We start from the raw sequence: 24,888 nt of genomic DNA on the forward strand, positions 1-24,888 counted from the left end.
AAACTAATAGGCCTAGAATCATTGATAGCTCTTTTCTAATATAGGTTGACGCAGTGAACCATTTCTGATGTTACTTTCTGCGATTAAGAGGTCAGATCAACCTATAAAGTCAAGTCAAGCCACTCGCTGCAAATTGCGGGACCCAATTTCACTATCATATCTTAACTGAACTGAAAATTATGTGTTGCGTGAAGGGTAGATTCCCCCGATTGATTGTTATATAGTAATATTATTATCATTGTTGTCAAATTAAAATAATGCTGACCATAATGGGTCAAGGTTACATATATGGGTCAAAATACAACTTTTAACTAATGGACATAGAATCATGTTATAGATTCACTTTTCTACACGGTGATGATTGACTCAAAGAATCCATTTCGATGTATTTTCGCAGTTTAAAGGTCACGTTTAACCTATTAAGTCAAAGTCAGGAAAACTTGTCAAAATTGACGAAATTCGCAGAATTCCGTAAACCAAAATAGCCACCATACAGACATTGTTCCAAGCGTACAACGGATACGTTTATCATCAACGACAAAGATGAAACCACGGGATATCGTTTAGCCAATTTATTACGCGTCACAAATAGCCTATCTGATCACAGAGTAACGCATCATGGTCATCCCCCAGTGCAGAAAGAGGCACGGAAGTTAACGAAATCGACCAAAACTCTTCTACGATCTTGGTAACTTTACCCAACTAACATCGTTTACCAGACCAGCCATACCTACTGGCGTCTCTATAGCACTTGTGTCAAATAATGAGGTAACTATACAGTCCCCAGCCTGCCGCAGTCGTCCCAATAGTACATCACGTGGCTGCCACAAGATGGACGACGCGCCCGACCACTTGGTTAAGGCTTCAAGAGTCCAACACATCACGAAACTCAAATTTGAATAAAAGAATTGCGCAATGCACACTATAATCATCATCTGCGTTCCGTAAAAGCTTCAAGGGAAAAAAAAAACATTGAGCGCACCAAACAGTGTGGGCGGCTCCCATCAGCTATGGGGCATGAAAAAAAGGGGGGGTCATATCTGATGCATATTTGGATATGGACAGCTCGACCTACACATTCTACCACCCCCAATGGCCACAAGCACACACACGTCCATGGCACACGAATTCCAGCAATCTCATCCATTGATCCCTAATGAGGGATTGGCTGCGCCAATCAGATCAACACGATAATACCCGCGTCTTTGATAAAGCTGTCAGCTTCACCCTCGACTCCTAAGCAAGTGATCGATGGCTCTATTGCACGAACAACTGGTGAAAAACAGAGCACCCATGCACTCTGCTCCCACATGTGTTCTAGCGGCCAAGTTTTAAAGAAGTCATTCATACCCAGGAAGCCGCCCATCGGCCCAGAAGAAGGATAGCATGGTGTTGAACGTGTTGATAAGAGAGGGTCACTGAGCGGACCTGATGCGGTGTGGGCAGCAACTTCTTGCAGCATTGTAATGGACAAAACTGCCAGCACCTCCTGACTCATGCTCGCGTACTAATCTATACACCCGTAAAACGTGGGAAACCACGCGGCTGTCATGTCACTGCCGCCAACAACAGACAATCTCTAACCACCATGTGCGTCGTGCCCACCTTTGGAAAGCTGCGAACAGTTAGGGTTCCCCCAGATGTTTTCCATCGTCAGAACCCTAGGAAAATGGGATCCCTTGTCCTTGCATTGATATGGCACAACTGAAGGGACGCACCGCTTCTGATATGTGATCTGCTGACCGTGTCAGCAATGGGTGGCATAGGCAAGAAGCTAAATGTAGCTGTCACCGGAAAACTTCAGCGCACAAACTACTGCCTCTGCATCAGTCGCGAGCTGCATGCCAACACATTCACACAAGAGCGGACTGATAGGAGACGCGCCATTGAGTTGATTATGAGCATCGGAGCAAGAAGGACGCATGAAGCTGAGGGTTGATTTCAGAACACAGAACTCACACGAAAAAGACAAAAAAACCACAAAAAAGGTAAACATTTGCCTGAAAATAGGGGGCGCTGTTTTGTTTTCGTTCTGTTGGTATTTCGTTTTGTTTCAACAGGTTTCAATTTCGTGTTGTTCTGTGTCTGTGTGTCTGAGATTTGTGTAAGCCTCATAATGTAAGTAGAAATAACCATGTAATAATGAAGTTATATATTCAGTAGCTATTTGGCCATAGTTTCCCATATGAGATGTGCAAGTTGAATTTCATCAGTGCCGATTTTTTTTTGGAACTCTGCAATGCTGTACAGTGTACGGGTGCCGTGGACACCGATCTGTCACAAGCGGTCCGATCACAAGCACGTAATATACGTAATATTACGTCGTCCGCACAGAGTGCAAACATCACAGTCATTAAGCCCGCGCGTAGCGCGGGTTTCAGCTAGTATATATAAACATTGTAAGTAGTTTACAGTTAGTGTAATTGTATATTTTGTTGTACTTTATAGGTGGGCAAAAATTACAGTATCGCGCAAGCTGTTGGATGATCTTCTGCCAGGACCAGTGACTATAGTGCTTGAACGCACACCACTACTGAACCCACAGCTGAATCCGAAATCAGCACTAGTGGGCGTGCGTGTACCAGACGACATGTTTGCTAGGCAGCTAGCACAAGAATGTGGTGAACCTCTAGCACTGACAAGTGCCAACTTGAGCAACGAGGCCAGTAGCAATTCTGTAGAGGTACATTTCTCTAAAAGCAAGAACGCTTATCAGATTTTTCTATTCACAATACACACGTCTGCGTGTGCATGTGCACGTGCACTCTAGGTTTTCCACTGACAGAAAAACGTGGGGAAAAAATTGCCATAATGGGAAAGCATGCGTGGTAATTACTCCATGCCCTAAAAAGTCATAAAAGAGGTCCAAATGTTTCGTCATAGTTTAATGTCAAAGATAGAGAAGGCAACTCTGTCCCTCATCCTGACCACGTATGCCATCGTGTCTGCCGTTTTAAAAATCAAACAAGATATTCTGACGTGTGTGCCAGTGCCAGTCTGGCCAGTGGCAGCTACAAAAGGGCCAGGAACTAATATAATATGATTATATAGTTATTATTTTAACAGCGTGAGGTGACAACTGTAGTGAAGTCTATTACTAGGTCATTCTACAGCAGTGCTGCATTTGATTGCTGATACTTAAGGCATGTTACTTGAATACAGTCACCAGTCAAGCTCATATGCACATACTGGTGTATTAGTGGCCCAAGTTGCTAGCCCATTCCCTAATTATCATATCCTGGGATATCAGAGATAATGTTTGGTAGTGGTAATCATGTCCCTAATCTTTTGTGAAGAATTTCTTGATCATTTGGATCATCGTACTGGAGTGTAACACATAGGGGTAAGAGCAGTACAAGCTTGATTCAGAAAGACCTGTGAGCAAAGTACAGTCGAGAACAATCCTGCAGGGTCACATGGGGAGAGAAAGGTAGAATTCGAGGTAATGTTGCTGACCACAGCAGATGAACAACAGGGCTCAGAAGAAACAAAAATTCGCGTAAACTTGGCTGGTACATTTTGTGTGTGTGCTGTACACACACAAAATACAGTCACGTGGCTCCTAAAGCAGACTATTTTTATAGCTTTTTTTTATGAGCAAGCTAGGGATTTTGTTGCTTTTTACCAAGTGTGAGTGTCGCTGTTTTAGTTTGATCTAGCTTATTTGTGTGATTGTAGGGAGTTAGAAGTGGCAGAAATACACAGGCCTAAAATGCCAAAATTAGCCAACGTTTGGAGATATTATTGTTACGTTTTACCACAAGAACTTAACATTTCCTCGGAACAGCTCCGACTGTTGTCAGTTCTCGTCTATTGAACTATTTATGGATGATTACCTATATTTCACTGATTAAACTTCAAGCATGTATTAAACCTATAATTTATTATGTGTAGAAGGTTTCTTAGTTGTGATATGGCGATGCAGATACAAGAGTTGGTTATTACACCATGGACGTGTTGTCTAAGTAAAACCAATAATGTGCAATTAGATTTGGAATATGTAAAAAGCTATTGTTTCCAGTGAAATCAGACTTACTACCTATGCTTCCTGTATTGTAGTACTGTGCTGTGATTATGACAAAAAAGCAAACATACATCACTATAAGTTAATTACGTTAATCGGGTTGTGTTTCGCAGGAATTCCAATGCTTGTGGCCAAAACTTGATCTGATAATTGATGGTGGACCAATCAGTGTGGGAGAGGATTCAAGACAAGGCTCAACAGTTATCGATCTTTCACATGAAGGCTTCTTCAAAATCATCAGGAACGGAACGGATCGGTGGGTTTTGGAGTTATTCCCAATCGTAGCATACATCTTTGCCATTTCATTTTCTATTTAATAGTCTTGATGCTTAATTAGAGCTCTGGAATATAATTACCTTACCAGTTCTTGCATGTACACTGTTACAAGTGGATGCATGCAGTTTGAATAGGGCACACATGGTGTGGCAACGAGGTTTGTACATGCAGTCTTTATGTTATTTCAACAGGTCTTACCGGTCCACAGTGGAGGTCCTGGTGGAAAAGTATAGCCTACAGGAGCTTGTGAAATAGACTGAAAAATATATCTTATTCATTAAATCTTTTATTTATTTTATAATAATAATAATGAAAAAGTGTTTATTGTGTTGAAATATCCATGTAATTCTCATTATATCTTCGATAATCACAGTGTACATACATGTATACAATTGCCTGAGGTAGAGAACTGAAATAACGAAGTGTAAGGTGAAAATCTATTATAAAACAAACCCCTGGAACATATAGTAAATATGGGTTGTAGCTGGGGGCTGCATCGCGTATGGCAAGCTAAGGTTGCGCAAGCTCTAGTACTATAGCCCTTCGCTCTGCCGCTTCCCGTCCTTCTCCCTATAGCCCTGCGGCGGAGCGAAGGGCTATCGTACTAGAGCTAAGGTTGTACAGACGTGGCCAGGGCGTAAATTTAAAGAAGGTGGCGCCATCTCTCGGAGGCAATTTATAAAACAAACTAAACAAAGGGCTGAGCTCAACTGAGCCCCCCCCAAAGTACAACATTTATGCTAAATAGTTGTGGTATTTATACAGCAATCTTAGCTTCAAAAATGCTGACAGTAATTTTGTCTAACTAAACCTCAGGTTAACTCATTGAAGGTTCCTCAATTAAGTTCACCCTGGTTTGATTTGGCTTCCGCAAGCAGATAAACTTAACGATTTAATTGATGCTCTTGCTTTGATGAACAGCTTGACATCTCTTTAGAACCTGTCTGAGAGCACTGATGAAAAAATCACTCTAATGAGTTATACTGTAGATGTCATACAGGTAAAGAGTAATCCTTACATCTTTAGCTGGTTCCAGCCTTTCACAAAAATAACCGAAATAGTCAACACCACTATATGCTGGCTCCAAACAATCATTGGGGTAAATCTGTCATCTTCTGCTGCTGTGAATCGGCTGGGAACATCATGCAAACCACACACTGAGAATAACCTGAGGTACAGCTAAAGCGCCACGGACTATCCGATACCCACTGCCAGATCTCCTTGTGGCCTATACCCTTGCAGGGTTCTCCCTACGTTGCAAACGGGGCGCCCCGTTTGGGAAAACTCCCCCCTGTTTCAATCGTTGCGCCCCGTTTAAATTACCTCTGCCCCGATTAAATTCCACCACAATAAAAGTTTGACAGAGCGGGAAACGATCGTCAAGAATTCCCGTTCGACCAGAACACCCGACTAGTGTATTTTTACCGTACCAGGCATACACTGCAGACCACACACAAGTACAAACAGTCAACCTGTACCGAGCCCAACACTAACTGTACACCGACTCGGCTATCTTATATATACAAGAACCCCAAATACCGTCTATGGTGTGGTGGCGATTTTACGCATTAATTAATGGTACGGTAAAAAAAACGCCCCCCGGACCCCCCTAGTTTCCCCTTCCTGTTTGAAGTTCGGAAGAGATCATTCGTTGAGGAAGAGATCAAGATGATGAAGGCTGTTCATTGACTTTATGTCATGCTTTCTGTCCCTAGGCAATAATCTGTCCATCGTAGTTCAATCTGCAGAAACTGTCATCTTTCTCGTGGCTGTAACTTCCTCTTTAAAGTGGTTACAATGCAGACATTGTATAACAGCTTTTACAAACAGCTGCACCTTTTCTACTGTCTGAAACCTTATGTCTAAACAGGTGCACAGACTGTTACTGATTTGGTTGCTCTTACTCTTAGTGATGCAAACTTTTGGCCATGTCTTTCAAATGCAAACAATGTGCGACTACTGTTTTCATGTGATAGCAACTCGAACATTGATACAATCTTAAAATATCTAACTCTCACCAAAGATGTTTTGCTACGCTAGATATGATACGCTATAGCTAGAGTTATCACCGTCTTCATCTCTGGTCCATTCTGATCAATTTGGCAGTTAACTGATCCAAGATCATCACCTTCAGTGAAGGTGATTTATTATTAATGATGTAGACCTGATTCTCACTTCTGACACGATGTCGTCGTTTATTCCACGTGTAAATAAGTAACGAATTGCAGGAACCTCGTGTAGTATACAATACCAGCTTATACTCGAGCAAAGCACGGGACCCACTCTGCGCATACATGTATGACCAAGTGCTGGCATCATCATGGCGCTCACAGCCATCCTTGCAGATTTAAAGCACGAATATTATATGTATGTAGGTATAGATACAGATGGGAGATGTGTGGGCTTCACAACGCATCTCAACTTGAACTGGTTCCTAATGACTTTTCCGTTCATGAATGTGATCATTCTGTTTCGTTATTGTTACTTTTCCTTTATCCATACCACATTCCCTATTCCATCTGCTCTCTCTCCCTCTCCCTCTCTTTCTCTATTTCTCTTTCTCTCTCGCACCTCTCTCTCTACACTGGAAAGTGGCACCCTAAAATTAGGTAATGACTGGAGTCGTTTACCAGAACTGGTCGCTTATTCTAAGGCGTTTGACCTGTATGACCACGCATGACTCGTATAGCAGACTAGTAGATAAACTAACATATGCCGATGCGTTCTCCCCTCGAATGTATTTTCATATTTTGGTTATAATGTCCCCCGACGACTTTACAGCCAGTTTACAGTGGTGACGTCATTCTTACATTATATATTTTTTCATTGTGTTATTTCTATAGGCCTATATGTTCTTTAAGGGCCGGACACACTAGGCGATTAAATCGGGCGATAAAATCGGGCGACAAAATCGCCGTGAAATCGCCTAGTGTGTCCACTCAATCGCCGCCCGATTTTGTTGCCCGATTTCATCGCATAGATCAAAACGTTTTGATATTATCGGGCGATTTTGTCACCTGATTTAATCGCCTAGTGTGTCCGGGGCCGGCGATAAAATCGCCCGATTGTACAATTCATCAGCCAATCAGAGTTGTTCAATGATACTGACGTAATAGCGATGTTTAGTATGTCGTGCACGCACTCGTAGCACGCATGCGCGCGTAGTAATAGTGATGTACGCACGCACGCACGCACGCACGTGTACGCACGTGTACGTGCACACGCACGCACGCACGCATGCACGCACGTGTACGTGCACACGCACGCACGCACGTCTACGTGCACACGCACGCACGCACGCATGCACGCACGTGTACGTGCACACGCACGCACGCACGTCTACGTGCACATGCATGCACGTGTACCTGCACACACACACGCACGTACGAACGCACGCACACATGCACACACGTGTACCTGCACACACACACACGCACGCACGCACGAACGTGTACCTGCACACGCACGCAGGCACGTAGGTGAACGTGCACACGCACGCAGGCACGTACGCACGCAGGTGAACGTGCACACGCACGCACGCACACACGCACGCAGGCACGCACGTGTACGTTCACACGCACGCACGCACGTGTACGTGCACACGCACGCACGCACGCATGTACCGACGTGTAAGTGCACACGCACGCACGCACGTGTACGTACACACGCACGCGCGCACGTGTACGTACACACGCACGCACGCACGCACGTGTACGTGCACACGCACACATGCACGCACGTGTACGCACGCACGCACGCACGCACGCACGCACGCACGCACGCACGTATACGTGCACACGCACACACGAACGCACACATGCACGCATGCACGCACGTTTACATACACACGCACGCACGCATGAATGCACGCATGTGTACGTGCACACGCACGCACGCACGTACGTCTACGTGCACATGCATGCACGACTTATTCACTGGCGATGTAATCGCCCGATTTAATCGTTTAGTGTGTCCACTCGACTCGCGCGATAGAATCGGGCGATTTTGTCGCCCGATTTAATCGCCTAGTGTGCCCGGCCCTTTACATGTATAATATTTCTAGATGAGATTTGATGAGTCCACTATGACAATCCAAACTAAAATGAGAGAATATACAGAAAATTCTAGTAGTAGGTAATCTGTCGCAGTATTTAATACAATTTCCAACAGCATTTCTGATATTGTACACACATATTTATATTTATATATTGTATATATTTGTAAAAGACTGCTTTTAAGTATATCAGGAGTAAATAATTACGAATTTCAAAACTCAGATGATTTACTCCTGATTATATATAACCAGATGTATACATCTACATGATCTAACGTGAGCCAGTAATAATTATTGGAGTAGTGTAGTAACGCAATCTGCATGTAGTACTTGGGTATATCTGTGTTTTGATCCGGCGTTACAGCTAGTATTGATTATATCAGAAGTGTATAATAATTATACTGATTATATATTATACACTCTTGATTCTATGGATATCGGACTGATCGGCTGTCAGACCACTACAGGAGCCAACCCCCCGAAATAGTGAAACGGACCAGAGAGCAGAGATGTTCAGGCCGCATTGTTTGCCATTGCTCTATATGCGATTGTCATCCTGTAATAGAATAAAGCTACCTGTCTTTTTTAATGCTAAATGCAATGACATCGCATTCCCATCCAATCGTTAACAGAGAATTGCAGATGCCTGCTTATCTCTGGCTGAGGCCCCAGTCCTGCATCAACAGCCTTTTACTATAACGTTATCAGATCTGAAGTCGTGTGACACGTTACACATGTGAAGAAAATACTAGATTAATGACTCATAAAAAGATACAGATATCATACGTTACGTTGTGTGCGTGCGTGTGTGCATGCATAGTTACATTACCAGCACACAATTTCTTAACGCTAAATCAATTTTGCACTTGATGGTGCGGCGTGTGACAGGCAGGTAACATTTTTTCTAAATAGGTTAGCATGATTAGCATTCTTTGTTAGATGACTTCTAATCAGGAAACTTATTTATATGGAAAGAGGTACATATAGCTAATTTTGGTTGTCATTTTCTAATAAAGCAATTTCAGGTTCTGATTTCAATATATAATATAATTTCAATATAGTGCTGATGTTTGTATAGTTATGTGTATCATAGGAATATAACAAGATTAGGCCTACTGCTCATTTTTACCGTAATAGTCGTACACGTGTATTCAATATCAATTCACACAATAATTCTGCACTGAGTTTTACTTTTGATTATTTACAATTTGGTGCATGCAAGTTCTGATAACGTACTTTTGTTGGAATTTTACTATTATATTTTTGCGCACAGGTATTCGTACGGAAATACCTGTTTACTTAATAATTGGTAAGATTACGGCTTGGATATTAGAGTCTGAGGTACCGGACAATTTGCCTGTATCAGGGCCCTTATGCGTCATGTCGACGAGCTCTTGTAACTTATTCTTTATAGTTGACTTTCCCGTCTTCTCCCGCGTAGCCCTCCACGGCGGCATCTTTGCAACTTTGTCATGAGTCTGATCGTTGCTTTGCAGGAAAATGTTAGTTCCATTCCGGAGAGCTGCAGTCATCTCCAATCTGTCCACAGCTGACTTGTCTCGCTTTGTGTCAATGCGTGTGATCACTTGCTTCGCCACCATATTGGCGTTTACTCCCACCATCATCGGAAGCTTGTGATTATCTGTCACTTTACAGCCTTTGTCTGTGCTAATGTTGAAATTCCTAGCCAGCGTTCGGCTCTTTCTTTTCTGTTGTTGGCGGTTATAGAAGTTCTTCAAATGGTTCGTGAGGTAACCAACCTCCAAGCCGTTTGTACGCGACAAATACACTCTAGAATTAACGTTGTTCGTCAGGATGGACGGCTTGAGTTTACGACGCCACGGCAAGCCAACGGATGCCAATTTATTTACACTGGTTTCATTATTGTCCTTACCGCTGTAGCCATTGTCCTTACCTTTCAAATTTGTGAGTATTTTATTATCCAGCAAGTCAGATCCGGGCTTCAGCTCACGGCGAAGAGAGGTATTCTGTATGATGGTGTTGCCTTTTGGCATTGAACTTGCGGAACGCTTTGTCGAATACTCTTTTTCCTTCCCGTACACTAGTATGTTGAGTTTTTCCATGGCTTTTTTTGTCCGGTCGTCGGCGATTGAAGACGGCGGGACTTTAATGGCGTTAGCAGGTTTAGTTACTGGTATAGGATAGTCACACGTGCTTGCTCCAGTAGATAGTTCGTCTTGAGCCTTGTTGCCATTGTCAGCCTTTTTCAGGGTGTCTCCTATGCCAGTGTCTCCATCGCCATCTGCCATCGTAACGTCTCCCATCCCCGTGTTGCCTCCCACCGGCATAGCTGCTACTTCCATATCACCGTGACCGCCTTTCACTGTAAAAATACACTTACAATTGTAAAATTGTAATTGCGTCAAAAACGCGGTTGCATTTTCACATCTATCTTCCTCTTGGTAGTATACATGATATAGAGAGGACGATGACTCGAAACACGAATACTCGTGCATATTTCCATGCATATTCAACGCGCAGTGATAACAGCTAGAACGCTCGCGCGTGGTTCACGGTCGCGTAGAATGTTACCTTCTGCAGTAGAAGTTTCAGGTGGTGCCTTCTCCTCTTCGTTGGGCCGTGGGTTGTCATCTTGATGCGGGTCATCCCGTGTTTGCAGAATGCTTTCAGGGGATGCTGCTTTCTGCTCGCCACTAAGCACTGTCGTCGATTGTTTGGTCGTGACTATTGGTGCCATACACTTGTTATAGCGTGATGGTGACGCACCCACGCTCTGGAAGGAAACAGTAATGGTAGTAGTCAACCCCTAATGATAACAATAACTAAACAACGTTATACATGTACTTGGCAAAAATAACCGCGTGTTGCATTACTACATATACGTTAATATCATTAAACGAGCAGTATGCTTTAAAATGCGCTGGTCGTAAAAGCATCAGTAGGAAATATATGGAGATTAATCAGCGATGGCTATTTGAATTAAGGTAGTTAACTAACGGGCTATTGGTTTGGAATGAATAAGTATGCGACTTCATTGGCTAATACTTCTACAGACTACGTCACTACCGCCCCCATAAGTGCCTCATAGCCACCTGGTTAGAGACTTGGGATGCCTCGCTCTTATGACTGTTACGGTATCGCTGCAACCGCCGAACTAGCAACGTGTAAACTGCCAGTGCTCCCGAGTTCGCCTGATTGTTTACAACATGGCTGACGACTTCTTTAACATCGAATGACATGTTTTCGTCCATGTGCTTGATAACGCTGAAGTTCAAATCCTCGGTTTTGACTTTGTTTGGGAATGGCGCCGCCTTCAGTGGTTGATTAAATGCTGAAATAATAAGAGCTATTATTCTGAATGCTCGAACAGGTCACTAACAGGTACTATTTTATCACATGTGCAGTTCCAGAAGGGGCTTGTTATCTTCAGAATAAAAAAACATAGAAAGAATCCATGGGATTTAGCCTTCCTCTATTTATAATAATTTGGACCGGCAATTTTAGAATTAGAGGATTAGACAATTAGAGAATACTAGTCTCACCGTGTTGTTGATATCAGTAACTTATATATATATCACCAGAAGATAGACCTATTTGCCTATTAACAAGATATGATTTACTTTTTTTACTCCCGGCCACCAGCCCCCGTGAACTTATTGCCAGTAACCTTACAATGTACTCCTGGAAGAAGCAAAGCACGAAAACGTCTTTGATGGATGGATGGATGGATGGATGGATGGGTGGATGGATGGATGGATGGATGGATGGATGGATGGATGGATGGATGGATGGATGGATGGATGGATGGATGGATGGATGGGTGGGTGGATGGATGGATGGCATGATAGATGGATGCGTTGATGAATAGATGAATGGATGGATGAACAGACGTTTGAGCGGACAGGCAGATAAACAAACAGACGGGCGGGGTGGGCATATACAGACGGATGGACGGATATGCAGACGGATGGACGGATATACAGATGGATATACGGACGTATGGACGGATACTATTTAGACGGATATACGGACGTATGGACGGATAGACGGATATACGGACGTATATGGACGGATAGACGGATATACGAACGGAGGGACGCACGGATATACGGACGGATGGATGGATATACGGATATACGAACGGATGGACGCACGGATATACGGACGGGGAGAAGCACGGACGGCCGCACGGACATGTGGGCGGACAGGCATACGCAGAAATAGCCGGCTGGACGGTCATTCATTCATACATATGATACACACGCACGCACGCACGTAAGCATCCATGCAGGCAGGCATGCAGGCAGAAAGATAAAAATGTGGACATACTTTCATTAATCCACTTGTGTCGCATGGCATCGGAGAGACTGATTCTTTCCGCGGGCTCTGGTGTCAATAGTTTTAATAGTAAGGCTCTGCCACCTGAAATGACCGCGTAAACAAAGCTATATAATCGTAAAAATATTACATTCGCCGAGAATTCTCATTCTCCTATTGTTAACTGTTTCGGCGTATGTAATATTTTTACGATTTTATTTTACGATTTAAACGTAAATGACCAATTATATCCGTGCTCAGTATAACCGAAAAATCAGGGTGAAGCTGAGAAGCTCACACTACATATTTATATTTATATACATATTATATTATATATATACGCCCACTAGCAAGTTATGGTTTGGTGTTACACTCGTGTGGGTAATCAATAGCTTTCACCACCAGTGATAGGAACAGAAAGACGGCATGTTTGTTCCAAAAATAACAGACGTAGCTCCAGCATCAGAAGCAGTGACATAACCTGGTGGGTGTAGCATCGGTTGGTGGAACCATGTATTCCAGAATCCTGCTTGTGCAGAAAGGAAATTGTCTGCACAAAATTGTGTTTCTGTTGGGCCAGGGAACTCTGATGCTCGAACAATGAGCAGCCCACAAAACCATAGATACTGGGAATGCGGATAGCGATGAAGATACTTTTGATGACGATTAAATCTGATTGGTATAATTTATAATGGATAAAATACGTGTAAAATACTATATGGACGACACCCCAGTTTCAAATTATTAAAGTATACTAAAATGGGAAGTTAGCAGTACGTATATTTTCAGTTAAAATTTAAAAACACCACTTTAATCAACTTTCAGAACTTTAAACAAAGTCCTACCGCTAAGCCTCGAATTAGATGAAAAAAACTTTAGAATTGTAAAAAAAAAATTCAGACAAAGAAATGCCTGAAGCACAAGAAAAACAACGGTCCAGTAATTTAAAAAAGGACAGAATGACATAAGCCCCCCTACTATACTGCAATATATGCTAAGTAATTTTTACGTAAAGTTAAATTACCCTTTATTGCATGATTTTTTATTCCATACCCCCCCCCCTTCTCTCTCTCTCTCTCTCTCTCTCTCTCTCTCTCTCTCTCTCTCTCTCTCTCTCTCTGTGTGTTCATTGATTTGTTAATTGGTTGATTCATTCGTTCATTCATTCATTCACGAGTATACTGCACTTACATACGCTCTGTAATTGTAGATGCGTAGATGATTATATAGTCAGGTAAATTTATATCACCTAACCAGAACCCTTGGCAATTTTACTTTCAAAACATTTTCCTATCGCTATCCACGAATCAGCTTTTTTCGGTATCTGTCATCAACAGAGCCTATAGGGGGGCCTACCTGCTATATTAATCCGGTCACCACAACGTATCACATAACTTTTCATTTAACTATACCTTCTTGCTTGAACTCACCCACTCAGGGACTATATCCACTTGCCGATAATTTCTATATAAACTAGCCATCAAGTTGGGTAAATACCGTAATATCGCGCGTGCTAGCTGGCATCTAAAATGTTGTAATGCATGGCGATCATCATCAGTATGTGGGATAAAGAAACCTGTTAATTCGCATAGTATGAAAGCAGACTCGCGTACTCTGGCTGAGGTGATGTGGGATTGCGTTCATCTCCTTGTTCACCATCTTTGCATGAAGCGTCTTAATGTTGAAAGGGCTAACGGTGAAGGGCAGGTTTCCTGTCAGCATCGCGTACATGTTCACCCCTCTGCAAACATGCAATAACCGCGTTACAATTCCTGTAATAAATGTTATTATAGTTATGCTATCATTACCGGGAATAAATAGAAACAAAATATTTGTTTTTATTTACTTTTGATACAATTAATAGTAGAGGTAGTGGTGGAGTAGAAGGAGGCGGCGACGGCGACGGCGGGAGTGGTGGTGGTGGTGGTGCAGACTCATTACCTTGTACTTCGTACATGTAACGAATTGTAACGGAGTTGACTGTAACGGAGTTGATGATTTTAACTTGTTTTAGCCCGTGCACCCACCAGGGTACCATGTAGAATTGAAACGATGCAACCGGCAGTTAGATGCGATATCATATGACTACTAGGCACTTGAATTTAATTTAATTTTTTTTTTTAGGGTTAGGGTTAGGGTTTAGGTTAGGTTTAGCGTTTAGGTTAGGTTAGGGTTAGGGTTAGGGTTTTTTTTTTTTTAAGTGCCTAGTAGTCATATCCTAAGTGCCTAGTAGTCATATAATATCGCATCTAACTGCCGGGTGCTGAAACGATCGTGACTTTTAAACGGGAATATAATGCTTTCATTATCTCACTCATTTTTATTTGTTTCTATGGTTACTTATTTATCAAAGGTGTAACACAGGTGATCGGGGAATAAAGCTAATAAACTTTTGTTTTCAACTTTTTTCCACATAAAGTTCCAAATTTCAGTTGTCCATTATTTCTCCATTTTGAAAAGAACTTTTATGAAACCATAGATGAAACAAAGCATCTGATTGGTTGCTTCTTTAGTTCCAATTGATAGCAACGATGGCAGCATTATACAGTTGTAACGGAGTTGACGGAAATTCAGGACAAAGCTATTTTGGGCCACTGAGGGAAAGGTATGGATTCCAAATGCCTGAAACCTTTACAAAATATACTTCAAATATTCCTCATGGCAGCAAAATGTAAATTGAGCCAAATAATTACTAATAAATGTGAGAAAAACTGAATAGTTCTCAGGATACCCTTGAATAGGACATGCATAATTGATGGCCCTCTGAATTTGGATTGTGAATATATTGCCCACAATGAGAACCAGACCATTTCTTGTGTTGTTGACTTCTTAACTGGAACTCATTATAATCAATGGTCACTGAGTAACTGACAAGATAATGAATCACGATGCTACTGTAGTGCTCGGGCAATACTTTTCCCCCTAGTTGGAGAATCACCCAATTAACAGTAACAGACGCAGATCGCTGCTGGCGATGCGTGCTATTTATAAAACTGGCATGTGTATCGACGTACTGCGAATGTGCGAAGTCAACATCTGTGTATGACGTATATATAAAGGGTAGAAATACTCTTGGGTTAATGCATGGTTTTAGGTTAAATTTGCTTTAAGTTATGAGACATGGAATGATAATAATAATTGTGGTAAAAACTTTACTTGAAATTAAATTGTGAACTATTTTTCTTAGAAAAATGATTGCAATATCGAATTTCACTATTCACTATACGTTTCAGTTATAATACCAGTCTCGTAGGAAAGGGGGTGCGACGGGTGCGCCCCCCCCCCCACAGGCTGCGGAGGTCCACTTTTTTGCGGAAATTTGAAAAATGTCCACGTTTTGAGGTTCGCTTTTGGCTGCCTGTTTTCATATCATACTTCCTTTAAAACGCGCGGAATGCAGTCTTAGACAACCTAATTTTCAAAATTTCCCGGGGGGGGGCATGCCCCCGGACCCCCCTAGAGACTGGCGCCTCCGGCGCTCGTTAGGTCCGTATACTCGTTGGATCGCACCCTCCCGTAAAAAAACCTGCCTACGGGCCTGAATACGTATCTATCTCAAGCAAAACGTCTTATGGTTAGTTACTTATCATAGATTATTACATCTTTGTGATTAGCGCCCGGTCTGAAAAGCGCCAAATAAACATTCATGTGCGCAACATCGTCAGCTGGCACCAGAGTCGTACATTATCAAGAAAACGCCAACGATTTTGGTGAAGTTTAATAAGACGTGCATGTCTGATAACATGAACGAAACTTAGATTTGAGGGTGTATGTACATACCATTGATTGTGCACTAAGTATCCCAATTTAATTTCAAATCATGTATTTGTTCTCTATAATTATATACCCCTACAGACTCGCGCATCCGCATGCTTAATTTAGCTGTGTGCCTATTCAAGTCTGTTGAAACAACCTGCCATATGTGTTGATTAAATTTGCAGGGTCATGTATCTACGGCAGGTGTTGCAAATACGCAATAAAGGTGATGTAAAATATTCACGACTCTCAGCGTAATAAAAGCTCTCCTTAATTACGCGGGACACATTTAGTTTATAATAATCAGATGGTTTTTATGTTGGCCACAATACTAAATGTCGTTAATTATGCACAGTAAACTCACAATGCACTCTTGGCTTTTTTTCTAGGATTTGCGTGATTTCTGACCTACGATTTTACTTTTACCCCAATTATTCATAACGGCCATCTTGTCATTTCAGTTATATAAGGATTAATTACGAGAATATATAGAATATTTATATACACATTATTATATGTTATATATTTTATAATATTAGGTAATTGACCGTATTAAGGGCCCTTCATTGATTTAATGAAATGTGAGTTTGAATAAAGTCGGTCCATGACTGGTGCTGGAACAGATGTTACCACGCGGCATGTACTTACATCGATACAACGATATATTTGTCCAACAGAGAGTAATGTGTGTCCTGGCCCTCTTGAACACACTACTATAAGTCTATCTATGTCATTTCTATGGTTCGATCGTACGCGAACGTGTGCGCGTCTACGCGTCGGTCTGTGTGCTTTCGCAAGCGTGATCCAGAATGCTGCGCTGTGTGAGCGTGAGTGGATTCGCGCGTATACGTGCATAAATCTCGGACGCGCAGGGAGTTCGCACCGTGTGTGTGTGTGTGTGTGTGTGTGTGTGTGTGTGTGTGTGTGTGTGTGTGTGTGTGTGTGTGTCTGAATGCGTGAATGCATACGTACGGCGTACATTAACTAACTCGCTGCCCGTCGTAAACAAACATTAAATCGCCACGATGGAAATGTCACGCATGTCGATTCTCCGTAGTATATATATATATATATATATATATATATATATATATATATATATATCTCAGTGGTAATTGTATTCGATGCTATTCTATCAATAGCCAATATTACCTAGAGCTAATAATAAATAAGGTATTATTAGCTCTATTCGATTAATTAATAATGCTGCATTGACTGCACAGGGGCAAACTGGAAGTATATGTTCGCAGTGCAAAATCAGTCACTTACATGCTCCATACGTCGACCTTGGTACCGTACTTTCTATGACCCAGCAGCTCAGGTGCGGCGTAGGCAGGGCTGCCGCACTGTGTGATGCAGAACTCCTGCACTATCGTTTGCCCGTCCTCGCCCGTCGACACCTTCAGTGTGTTGCTCAGTCCGAAATCTAGAATCGTCCATGATAGCGCGACACAAGCGTTAAAGGGAATAGGATTGCCATAATTATGACATGCTAGATGCATTGTCTTTACTCGTCCTTACGACTGGGGAAAATTGATTAGTTAGCCAGTGTCGGCTTGAATATTTGAAAGAATATACGATCGTGATCACCGAATGCTATACATACGTCTCAGTGTATTCGTAGCCCATCACGAATACATGCGATATGTACGCCAATAGTTGGGTGTTTCCTAAGGTAGAACCCTACCCTTATATACTTCTATATAGCTCAATTCGTGTTAAAGTTATTATTTTAGCACTGTCATATCTACAATATTAGCCAGCATCACGTGTCTGTGTTAGCCGTGTTGCATCGCGATTACAACCACTTACCAATGATTTTTATGTCCCTGTTTTCATCCAGAAGCAAGTTCTCCACTTTTAGGTCTCTAAACAAAAAAGAATCATATATAGCGTGTGAGTAGAGCGTCCGCGATGTAATTGTACCGCGAGGTGAAGCCTTTTTTCGCGAAAACGTGAACACTTAAGGATTAAGCCGGCCGCGTGGACAGCGTGGTTAGCTGTGTATGCGCGATGCAGAACGGGATTCTTTGTACAGCTACTTGTGCAGAACATAACATCAGTAATATTGTATGCGCTAGATAGATAGAGGAGGAAGGACCTGCATAGACACAGTAGTGCGTGAATGTAACTGTGTAGTGCGACCAAAATATATCACAATTTGAAAGCACAACTCTCAAATTTGATTGTATTGTATGTTATTGTTTCATTTTATTTTGATAAAATCTGCTATCAAAATTCACAAAATATCCCCTAAACATATATATATATATATATATATATATATATATACATGTATATATATTTGATTCTTTTTAGCAAGTTACTTTGCCTTGCCTAGGCGATTATTGATATAATATCCACAAAACACCGGAAGATAATTTTATCCAGTAGGAAAACGTCATTGACGGACGAAATGACACTAATCGATATTAATACACGCGAAGTTGCCTCAATTTGGCCAAGAATCAGCAATACGTATTATTGGCAGTATTTTACACATAAACGTGCGTACCTGCTCTACAAAAACCAGCCGATCTGATCATCGTTACTTATATACGTACACACGTACGCACGCACGCACGCACGCACACACACGCACGCACGCACGCACGCACGCACACACACACACACCACATACGCACATACATACATACATGTTTTATGTTATACATATATATATATATATATATATATATATATATATATTACTGCCTAGTATGTTACCTGTGTATAATGCCATGGCGGTGCAAATGATCAACTGCGCTGATCATCTGGCGGATAAAGTGACGCACCTCTTGCTCTTCCAGCTTCTTATTTTTGCATATATAGTCCATCATGTTGCCCCCTGCATATAGTATTTACAAAACATTAGAGTGTGCACCATACTGACGATGTGTTTATTTTATGCCTTCTATGTATATATGTCCATATTTTTACCATTATAGTTTTTGGTATACTATATCACGGCTGCCCGTATACCTGTGCACATATCGGTTACGAGGTAGTAGCTGTTTTCGGTTTCCATAACTTCATAGATCTGTATAATGTTGGGATGGCGAGCTAACTGCAATAGCTTCCCTTCTCTGCGCAGATTTCTAGTCACATAAGCATCCTCATTTGCTTTCTTTTTGCTGACGACTTTCACGGCCACCTATATAGGTAAAAAGTGTTTGACATTTTCCTCAAAAATGCTTTCACGTGTTCTTTAATTTCGGTTTATTCTCATTGTGATGATAATTCATCGAGAAGCTCTAGTTTTTCGGAATTTCTTGCAATAGTTCAAGTGCTATTGATTTCATAGGTAAGAAGAGATACATGCTCCCTTTATTACCATATATACTGATCGAGCTAGCACGACTAATCCAGAGTCTTACAACCGACGCACGACATGTATAGTGCTTATATTAGCTGAATAATATTATCTGTAGTTGACAGTGTATGTATTTACGCACCTGCTGGAAAACGTGGTAGGTTCACACCTTTTTATCAGTGAGGATATAATTTTCAATAAATGTTTTTACACCTAGCTCTTCACGAAGAAAAATACTTCACACTAGTTAAAACGTTAGTCATGATCTCTGTGAACATTACATAATCTAAAAATAATTCTTTCTAAAATGCTCTCACAATGCCATGCTAAATTCTTTTATGACAAAAGGAAAAATCATTATCTGACACATCGATGACGTAAGCACATAGTTGTTCATAGAGCGACACCTTCATTTAACAATCAAACAAACAACAAATCGCCTTAAATATATACCACCGCCCCTCCATATAGACTATCGATGAACTAGAAAGGCTGTAGTTTGTCAAACGTATCCGTAGGCCTAAACATTATTCGAAAATTATTTTCGGGGTTCAAAAACGAAGCCGATGGAATTCGTTGATTCAATTTCAATGTAGGAAACGCCTATTCATTCATAATATACATTCATAAGGTACGGCGGCACTGACTGCTTCTGAGAGTTTTCCGCGTTGTGATAAAATGTCCGGTAAATGCAGTATAGTAACTCAGAGCGCAAAGAATGAAACATTGGTGTTTCACTTTTTTGTTACCACTGATCGAGCAGCATTTACTGAGTAGGGTCTGGTGTTGCTGCGAACTCGCAAGGTTGTGCTTACATTAAAATGCTACTACCTGAACACATTTATTATACTCATATACCACATTTCAATAAGTTGTTGCTACCAAAATCTTTCTTTTCGAATGTTCCCACATTTTAATTTAAATAACATGACAAACCAGACGCTGCAACGCGTACCAGTCCCTGCGATAACATTCATCACTATTTCAAACCTAATTATTTGATAACACTACAAAGACTACTCATAGTGGTATTGTGACACACACACGTATGTACAACTAAACAAGATATGTAAACCCACATATATACGCTTGACTCACTTGGTACGGTGGGAATTATCAACTCACCTTCTCTCCGGTAAGAGTGTGAAGCGCTTCTTTCACCTTGGCAAAGGAACCCTTGCCAATAGTCCGTCCTAACATGTAACAGCCCACGCGCTTGCTGTGCGGGAACCCCGAAAGCAGCTCTGGTTCCACATCGGTCACTTGCAAGGGAAGGCAAACAGTACTACCGGTCGTTGTCATCATGTTTCACGTTTAGGAAGTGCAAGAACTCACTGCATTAATATACGGCGATTCTTTACGTCGTTCACTCATTGAACATGCGTCGACGATGCATATCCAAAGATGAAGATAGAAATCAGAAGAAGAATCCAGATCCTTACTACGCGTTATGTGCCTGCCGTGCGTCACAGACAAACTGGGTAAATGTTTACTCGTGAAAATCCGTAAATCACCCCTTATGTTGGTCATGCGTCTGCAATAAAAACACCAAAACGCCACATTAACTCGTGTCTAATATGTGCGACACGTAAGTATATCCAGCAATAGCAAACTCGATTTCATGGCCCTCCGATTTCCTCTAACTGCGGTAGTTGCATACGTGCATAATGCGTGTGTGCCTATGGTGTGCAAACTGTGCATGCTCATGAATGATAATACGGTAATTGGCGCATATATGATTGCAATAAGAGAGCTCGTAACAGCGCCATTACATGCGCGTACTTCACTGCGGATATATAAGTCCAACGCACCTGTATTATCGTAACTGGCGATCTGTATCTCAGCAAGGATGACAGTGCAGTGAGTAAATGCCACAACAACGTACTACTTTATACTACTAATCGTCGTTCACGCGTGCCTTCCTATGCGGCTTGTACCGCCGGTGGGTCAGCGTTCCGCTGACTGACTTTTGTAGAAACTCCTTCTTCCTCGAATCTTCCGTACCAGATCCAGTTCTCCGAGTGTGCCAACACACCGCTCATGCTCGCCTCCTACATTCTCATCTTGCTCACGTCCATATACATTGATCGTAAGGGTGTAGGACAAAACCTCGGCCCACAGCAGGGTAGTTAGGCACTTATAGTCGACGTATAGGTGGGAGGATGAACCCAAATGCTTATGATAAGATAGGCGAGTCCTCATAGTTACACCAGGGTATCATAAGCGCATACGATATGGCAGGATAGGAGAGACCCAACGGGTTCATAAAGCTCGGATGAAAGACTACACCACGGTGGTATAAACAACACGTTTATACCAGTACGAAACCCCTATTATATACCAGTACGAAACCCCTATTATATACCAGTGCGTGTCAGACTCGGTCCATGGTTATACCATAGGAGAAGCTAGCATATTCTTTGCTAGGACAATGGGATAAAAGGAACCCCGCGGACTTACTAGGGTAAGATGACTCAATGGTGTTCCAGGGTAAACGAAATTCCACGGTCGCAACCCGGTCTGGACATGACGCAGCTGCGCCTGGCTTAAAATATAATCGCATTGAACGTCATTTTGGGAAATTTATGTGCTGCCAAGTTCATTTTATTGACACCGTATTAACATATATATTGATTAAATCATACAACAGATTAACGTATTCGTGGGAGTTTGATGTATAATAAATTTCTCTACCTGTTTCTGAATAATCATGCATGGCTAATATAGCCAATCTAATTGGGGTTGCTCTTGCTGTAAGCACAGATACGTGTATATTTGGTAACTCATCACATTAAATTTGTTTTTAAAATGTGTGTGCGTGCGTGCGTGCGTGCGTGCGCGCGTGTGTGCGCGTGCGTGCGCGTGCGTGCGTGCGCGTGCGTGGTGTGTGTGTGGGGGGGCAAAGTAATCCGTCACCATTATTACGGGTAAGATCTTATATTAATGAAGACATATGCCACAACCAATCAAATGAGACCATACAATAAATCCAATAGTATAATACCTTTGAATCGAATACATTGTTTTCCTTTAATCATGTATAAATATGTGTTTATATAATAGTGCAACCTTTCCTCGAGATTTCAATTTAGCTTAATGTGCTGACATTACCGATGATGATCGACAAATATCACGTTAATTAAAAAACAATAGGGTTTCTCCGGAGTTTTTGTCATGACGATATGGCGACTTCTCACGTGGTTTACAATTTGCCGTAAGATGAGTAAAAAAGGCATATTCAACGAATAAATGAAAGAACCCCAACGCATAAATTAATTCTCGCGTGTCAATAGAAAGATATCTGAATGTGAATTGATAAAGCAAAACGAATATAATATTTATCGTGGACAGATATATATACAAATAATAATATAAATACAAATACACATGTACATGATACATATACACGTACACGTACACACACGTACACACATACACACGTACACACGCGTACACACATATACACGTACACGTACACATGCACATACGCATGCATATTCTGTACCGAATCATAACACAGCTTTTACAAATAACCCTCTAGTATTTCTCAATTAGTACGCCCATGATTGCAATAATAAAATGGCCGCGCGGCAACGCGGACGTCTACACACGAGCAACGAGAAACGAGCGTGATTACACATGCCGCGACTCGTAATGTAACTGCCTATGAGCCAAGTGACTGAAAATAGGCAGTTGTCAGTAGTCGGTACACTAACACTAGATCAAGGCATCTAGGTTAAGGTTTGTGGGTGGGCGGTGACTGGAACTGCTAGCAACGCAGTGATTCGACAGCGAGATAAGTGTGCACGCACGAGCGTGAGCAGGTGGAGAGTCATCGCATGACAAACACGCGTGAATGGTAATCTATCAAAACAAACAATAAATTAGGCTTAGTTAAATATAAAAAAAGAACGCAAGAAAGAGCGCGTGGGAGTATTTGCTGATATTAGGCCAGCTTCTGTTTTAATCCAGGAGTAAAAGACTTCGTACGTAGACACGAGTAAAGGGACTTCGTTTGTTCGGAATAAAGGCGCTTATTAACAACAGGGAATACCGCATCGTAGCGGGCGAGGAAAACAAGTTTTACATTAACATACGAGCTAGCTAGCTGTCACGGAAAATAAGTTATACGTGTGAAATTGTGCATGTGCTATTTTGCGATTCGGCAAATCAGATTGATACCTTAAGGCCGCCGCACACCAGCCGATTTTACAAACGATGAAGCGATGAAGCGATGAAGCGATGAAGCGATGAAGCGATGAAGCAATGCAGCGATGAAGCGATGAAGCGATGAAGCGATGAAGCGATGAAGCGATGTAGGTGTGCGGCGGCCTTAAAATCGGCTCATCGGCTCATCGGTTCAAAATCAAACATGTTTGATTTGGAACGATCACCCGATAAAAATAAAATCGTCTACAAATGAGCGCGCACCCCTTTATCGCTTCATCGCTTCATCGCTTCATCGTTTGTAAAAATCGGCTGGTGTGCGGCGGCCTTTAGGTCTGCGTGTTCGTTTGACTGGTAACGTAGGTCGTGTTGTGTAATTATTAGTAATGATTCACTCTCATTATGAAATAGCACTATATACACGCGATCTCACGCACACATACAAAGTATCTAAGAGCTGGTATGCACCTCGTTAAAAGAAAAAAAAATTAATTAAAAAACCACTTGATTTCACACCGAGATTAAAAATGAGAAATGTTTAAACATGTGCATGTTTGTGTACATGAAATGTGCATGTGCATGTGCTACGTATTTCTTACGTAGTATTTCATTGAAGCTAGGGAGTTTCAGAGGTTCATATACAGAGGTTGCAAAAATGAGTAACCCAACAAAGGAGACCAAACGTGACCTGTCTAACCTGCATTTCAATGTATGTGGCTTAAACATGTCCGGCAATCTGTAACGGGGACGGAAATGCGGAGACGTAACGAGCGATGAACGACAACCAGAAACAACCTAGCCGAGACTGGGTCAGGAAGGTCGGTGTTGTCCTTGACGCGCGGTGACAATTGTCACATTCGTGTTCAAGCGATACCGACTGTGTGCTACTGAAACTGTATTAGTGGACAAGGAAGGAAACGGGTTCGAACAGCCGCCGGTCATGCGTCGCGGTGCGTGATTACGGAAGCGAATAGCGAGCGCACAAGGAACATCACGGTA

At 41.9% G+C, this 24,888-nt stretch overlaps 2 protein-coding genes across 4 annotated transcripts in view; one reads left to right on the forward strand and one right to left on the reverse strand.

Annotated features, from left to right (window-relative positions):
• The window catches only part of LOC106820933 (yrdC domain-containing protein, mitochondrial-like), a 20,887-nt gene extending 16,269 nt beyond the window's left edge, over window positions 1–4,618 (forward strand). The window contains exons 3-5 of one of the 2 annotated variants that reach the window (XM_014825536.1): window positions 2,449–2,683; window positions 4,138–4,280; window positions 4,492–4,618. In XM_014825536.1, the coding sequence (XP_014681022.1) occupies window positions 2,449–2,683; window positions 4,138–4,280; window positions 4,492–4,555 (442 nt within the window). In that variant the 3' untranslated portion in view covers window positions 4,556–4,618. The remainder of the gene's footprint in view (window positions 1–2,448; window positions 2,684–4,137; window positions 4,281–4,491) is intronic. The other variant, XM_014825537.1, reaches the window with a different exon arrangement.
• A 3,692-nt stretch (window positions 4,619–8,310) lies between these two features.
• LOC106820957 (MAP/microtubule affinity-regulating kinase 4-like) lies at window positions 8,311–21,647 on the reverse strand. 2 transcript variants are annotated; one of them, XM_014825579.1, is made up of 11 exons: window positions 21,534–21,647; window positions 20,848–21,256; window positions 19,392–19,563; window positions 19,137–19,257; window positions 18,222–18,277; window positions 17,679–17,835; window positions 14,267–14,394; window positions 12,666–12,758; window positions 11,429–11,667; window positions 10,908–11,109; window positions 8,311–10,698 (listed from the first exon to the last, which is right to left on the reverse strand). In XM_014825579.1, the coding sequence occupies exons 2-11, from the start codon at window positions 21,025–21,027 to the stop codon at window positions 9,650–9,652; spliced, it is 2,397 nt and encodes a 798-aa protein (XP_014681065.1). In that variant the 5' UTR covers window positions 21,028–21,256; window positions 21,534–21,647; the 3' UTR covers window positions 8,311–9,649. The 2 variants fall into 2 exon arrangements, with proteins under 2 accessions (XP_014681065.1, XP_014681064.1); XM_014825578.1 differs by having other exon boundaries at window positions 11,429–11,682.
• Between the last annotated feature and the right edge of the window lie 3,241 nt (window positions 21,648–24,888).

The sequence above is a fragment of the Priapulus caudatus genome, unplaced genomic scaffold, assembly GCF_000485595.1.
Source record: "Priapulus caudatus unplaced genomic scaffold, Priapulus_caudatus-5.0.1 Scaffold53, whole genome shotgun sequence".
NCBI lineage: Eukaryota > Metazoa > Priapulida > Priapulimorpha > Priapulimorphida > Priapulidae > Priapulus > Priapulus caudatus.

Excerpts from the sequence above, each read along its gene's own strand:
- LOC106820957 (XM_014825578.1), bottom strand. The coding sequence starts at position 21,027 with ATGATGACAACGACCGGTAGTACTGTTTGCCTTCCCTTGCAAGTGACC. Across the intron at positions 19,258-19,391 it reads CGTAACCGATATGTGCACAG|GGGGCAACATGATGGACTAT; the intron begins GTATACGGGCAG and ends TACTATATGCAG. Across the intron at positions 12,759-14,266 it reads CCCACATCACCTCAGCCAGA|GTGGCAGAGCCTTACTATTA; the intron begins GTACGCGAGTCT and ends CGGTCATTTCAG.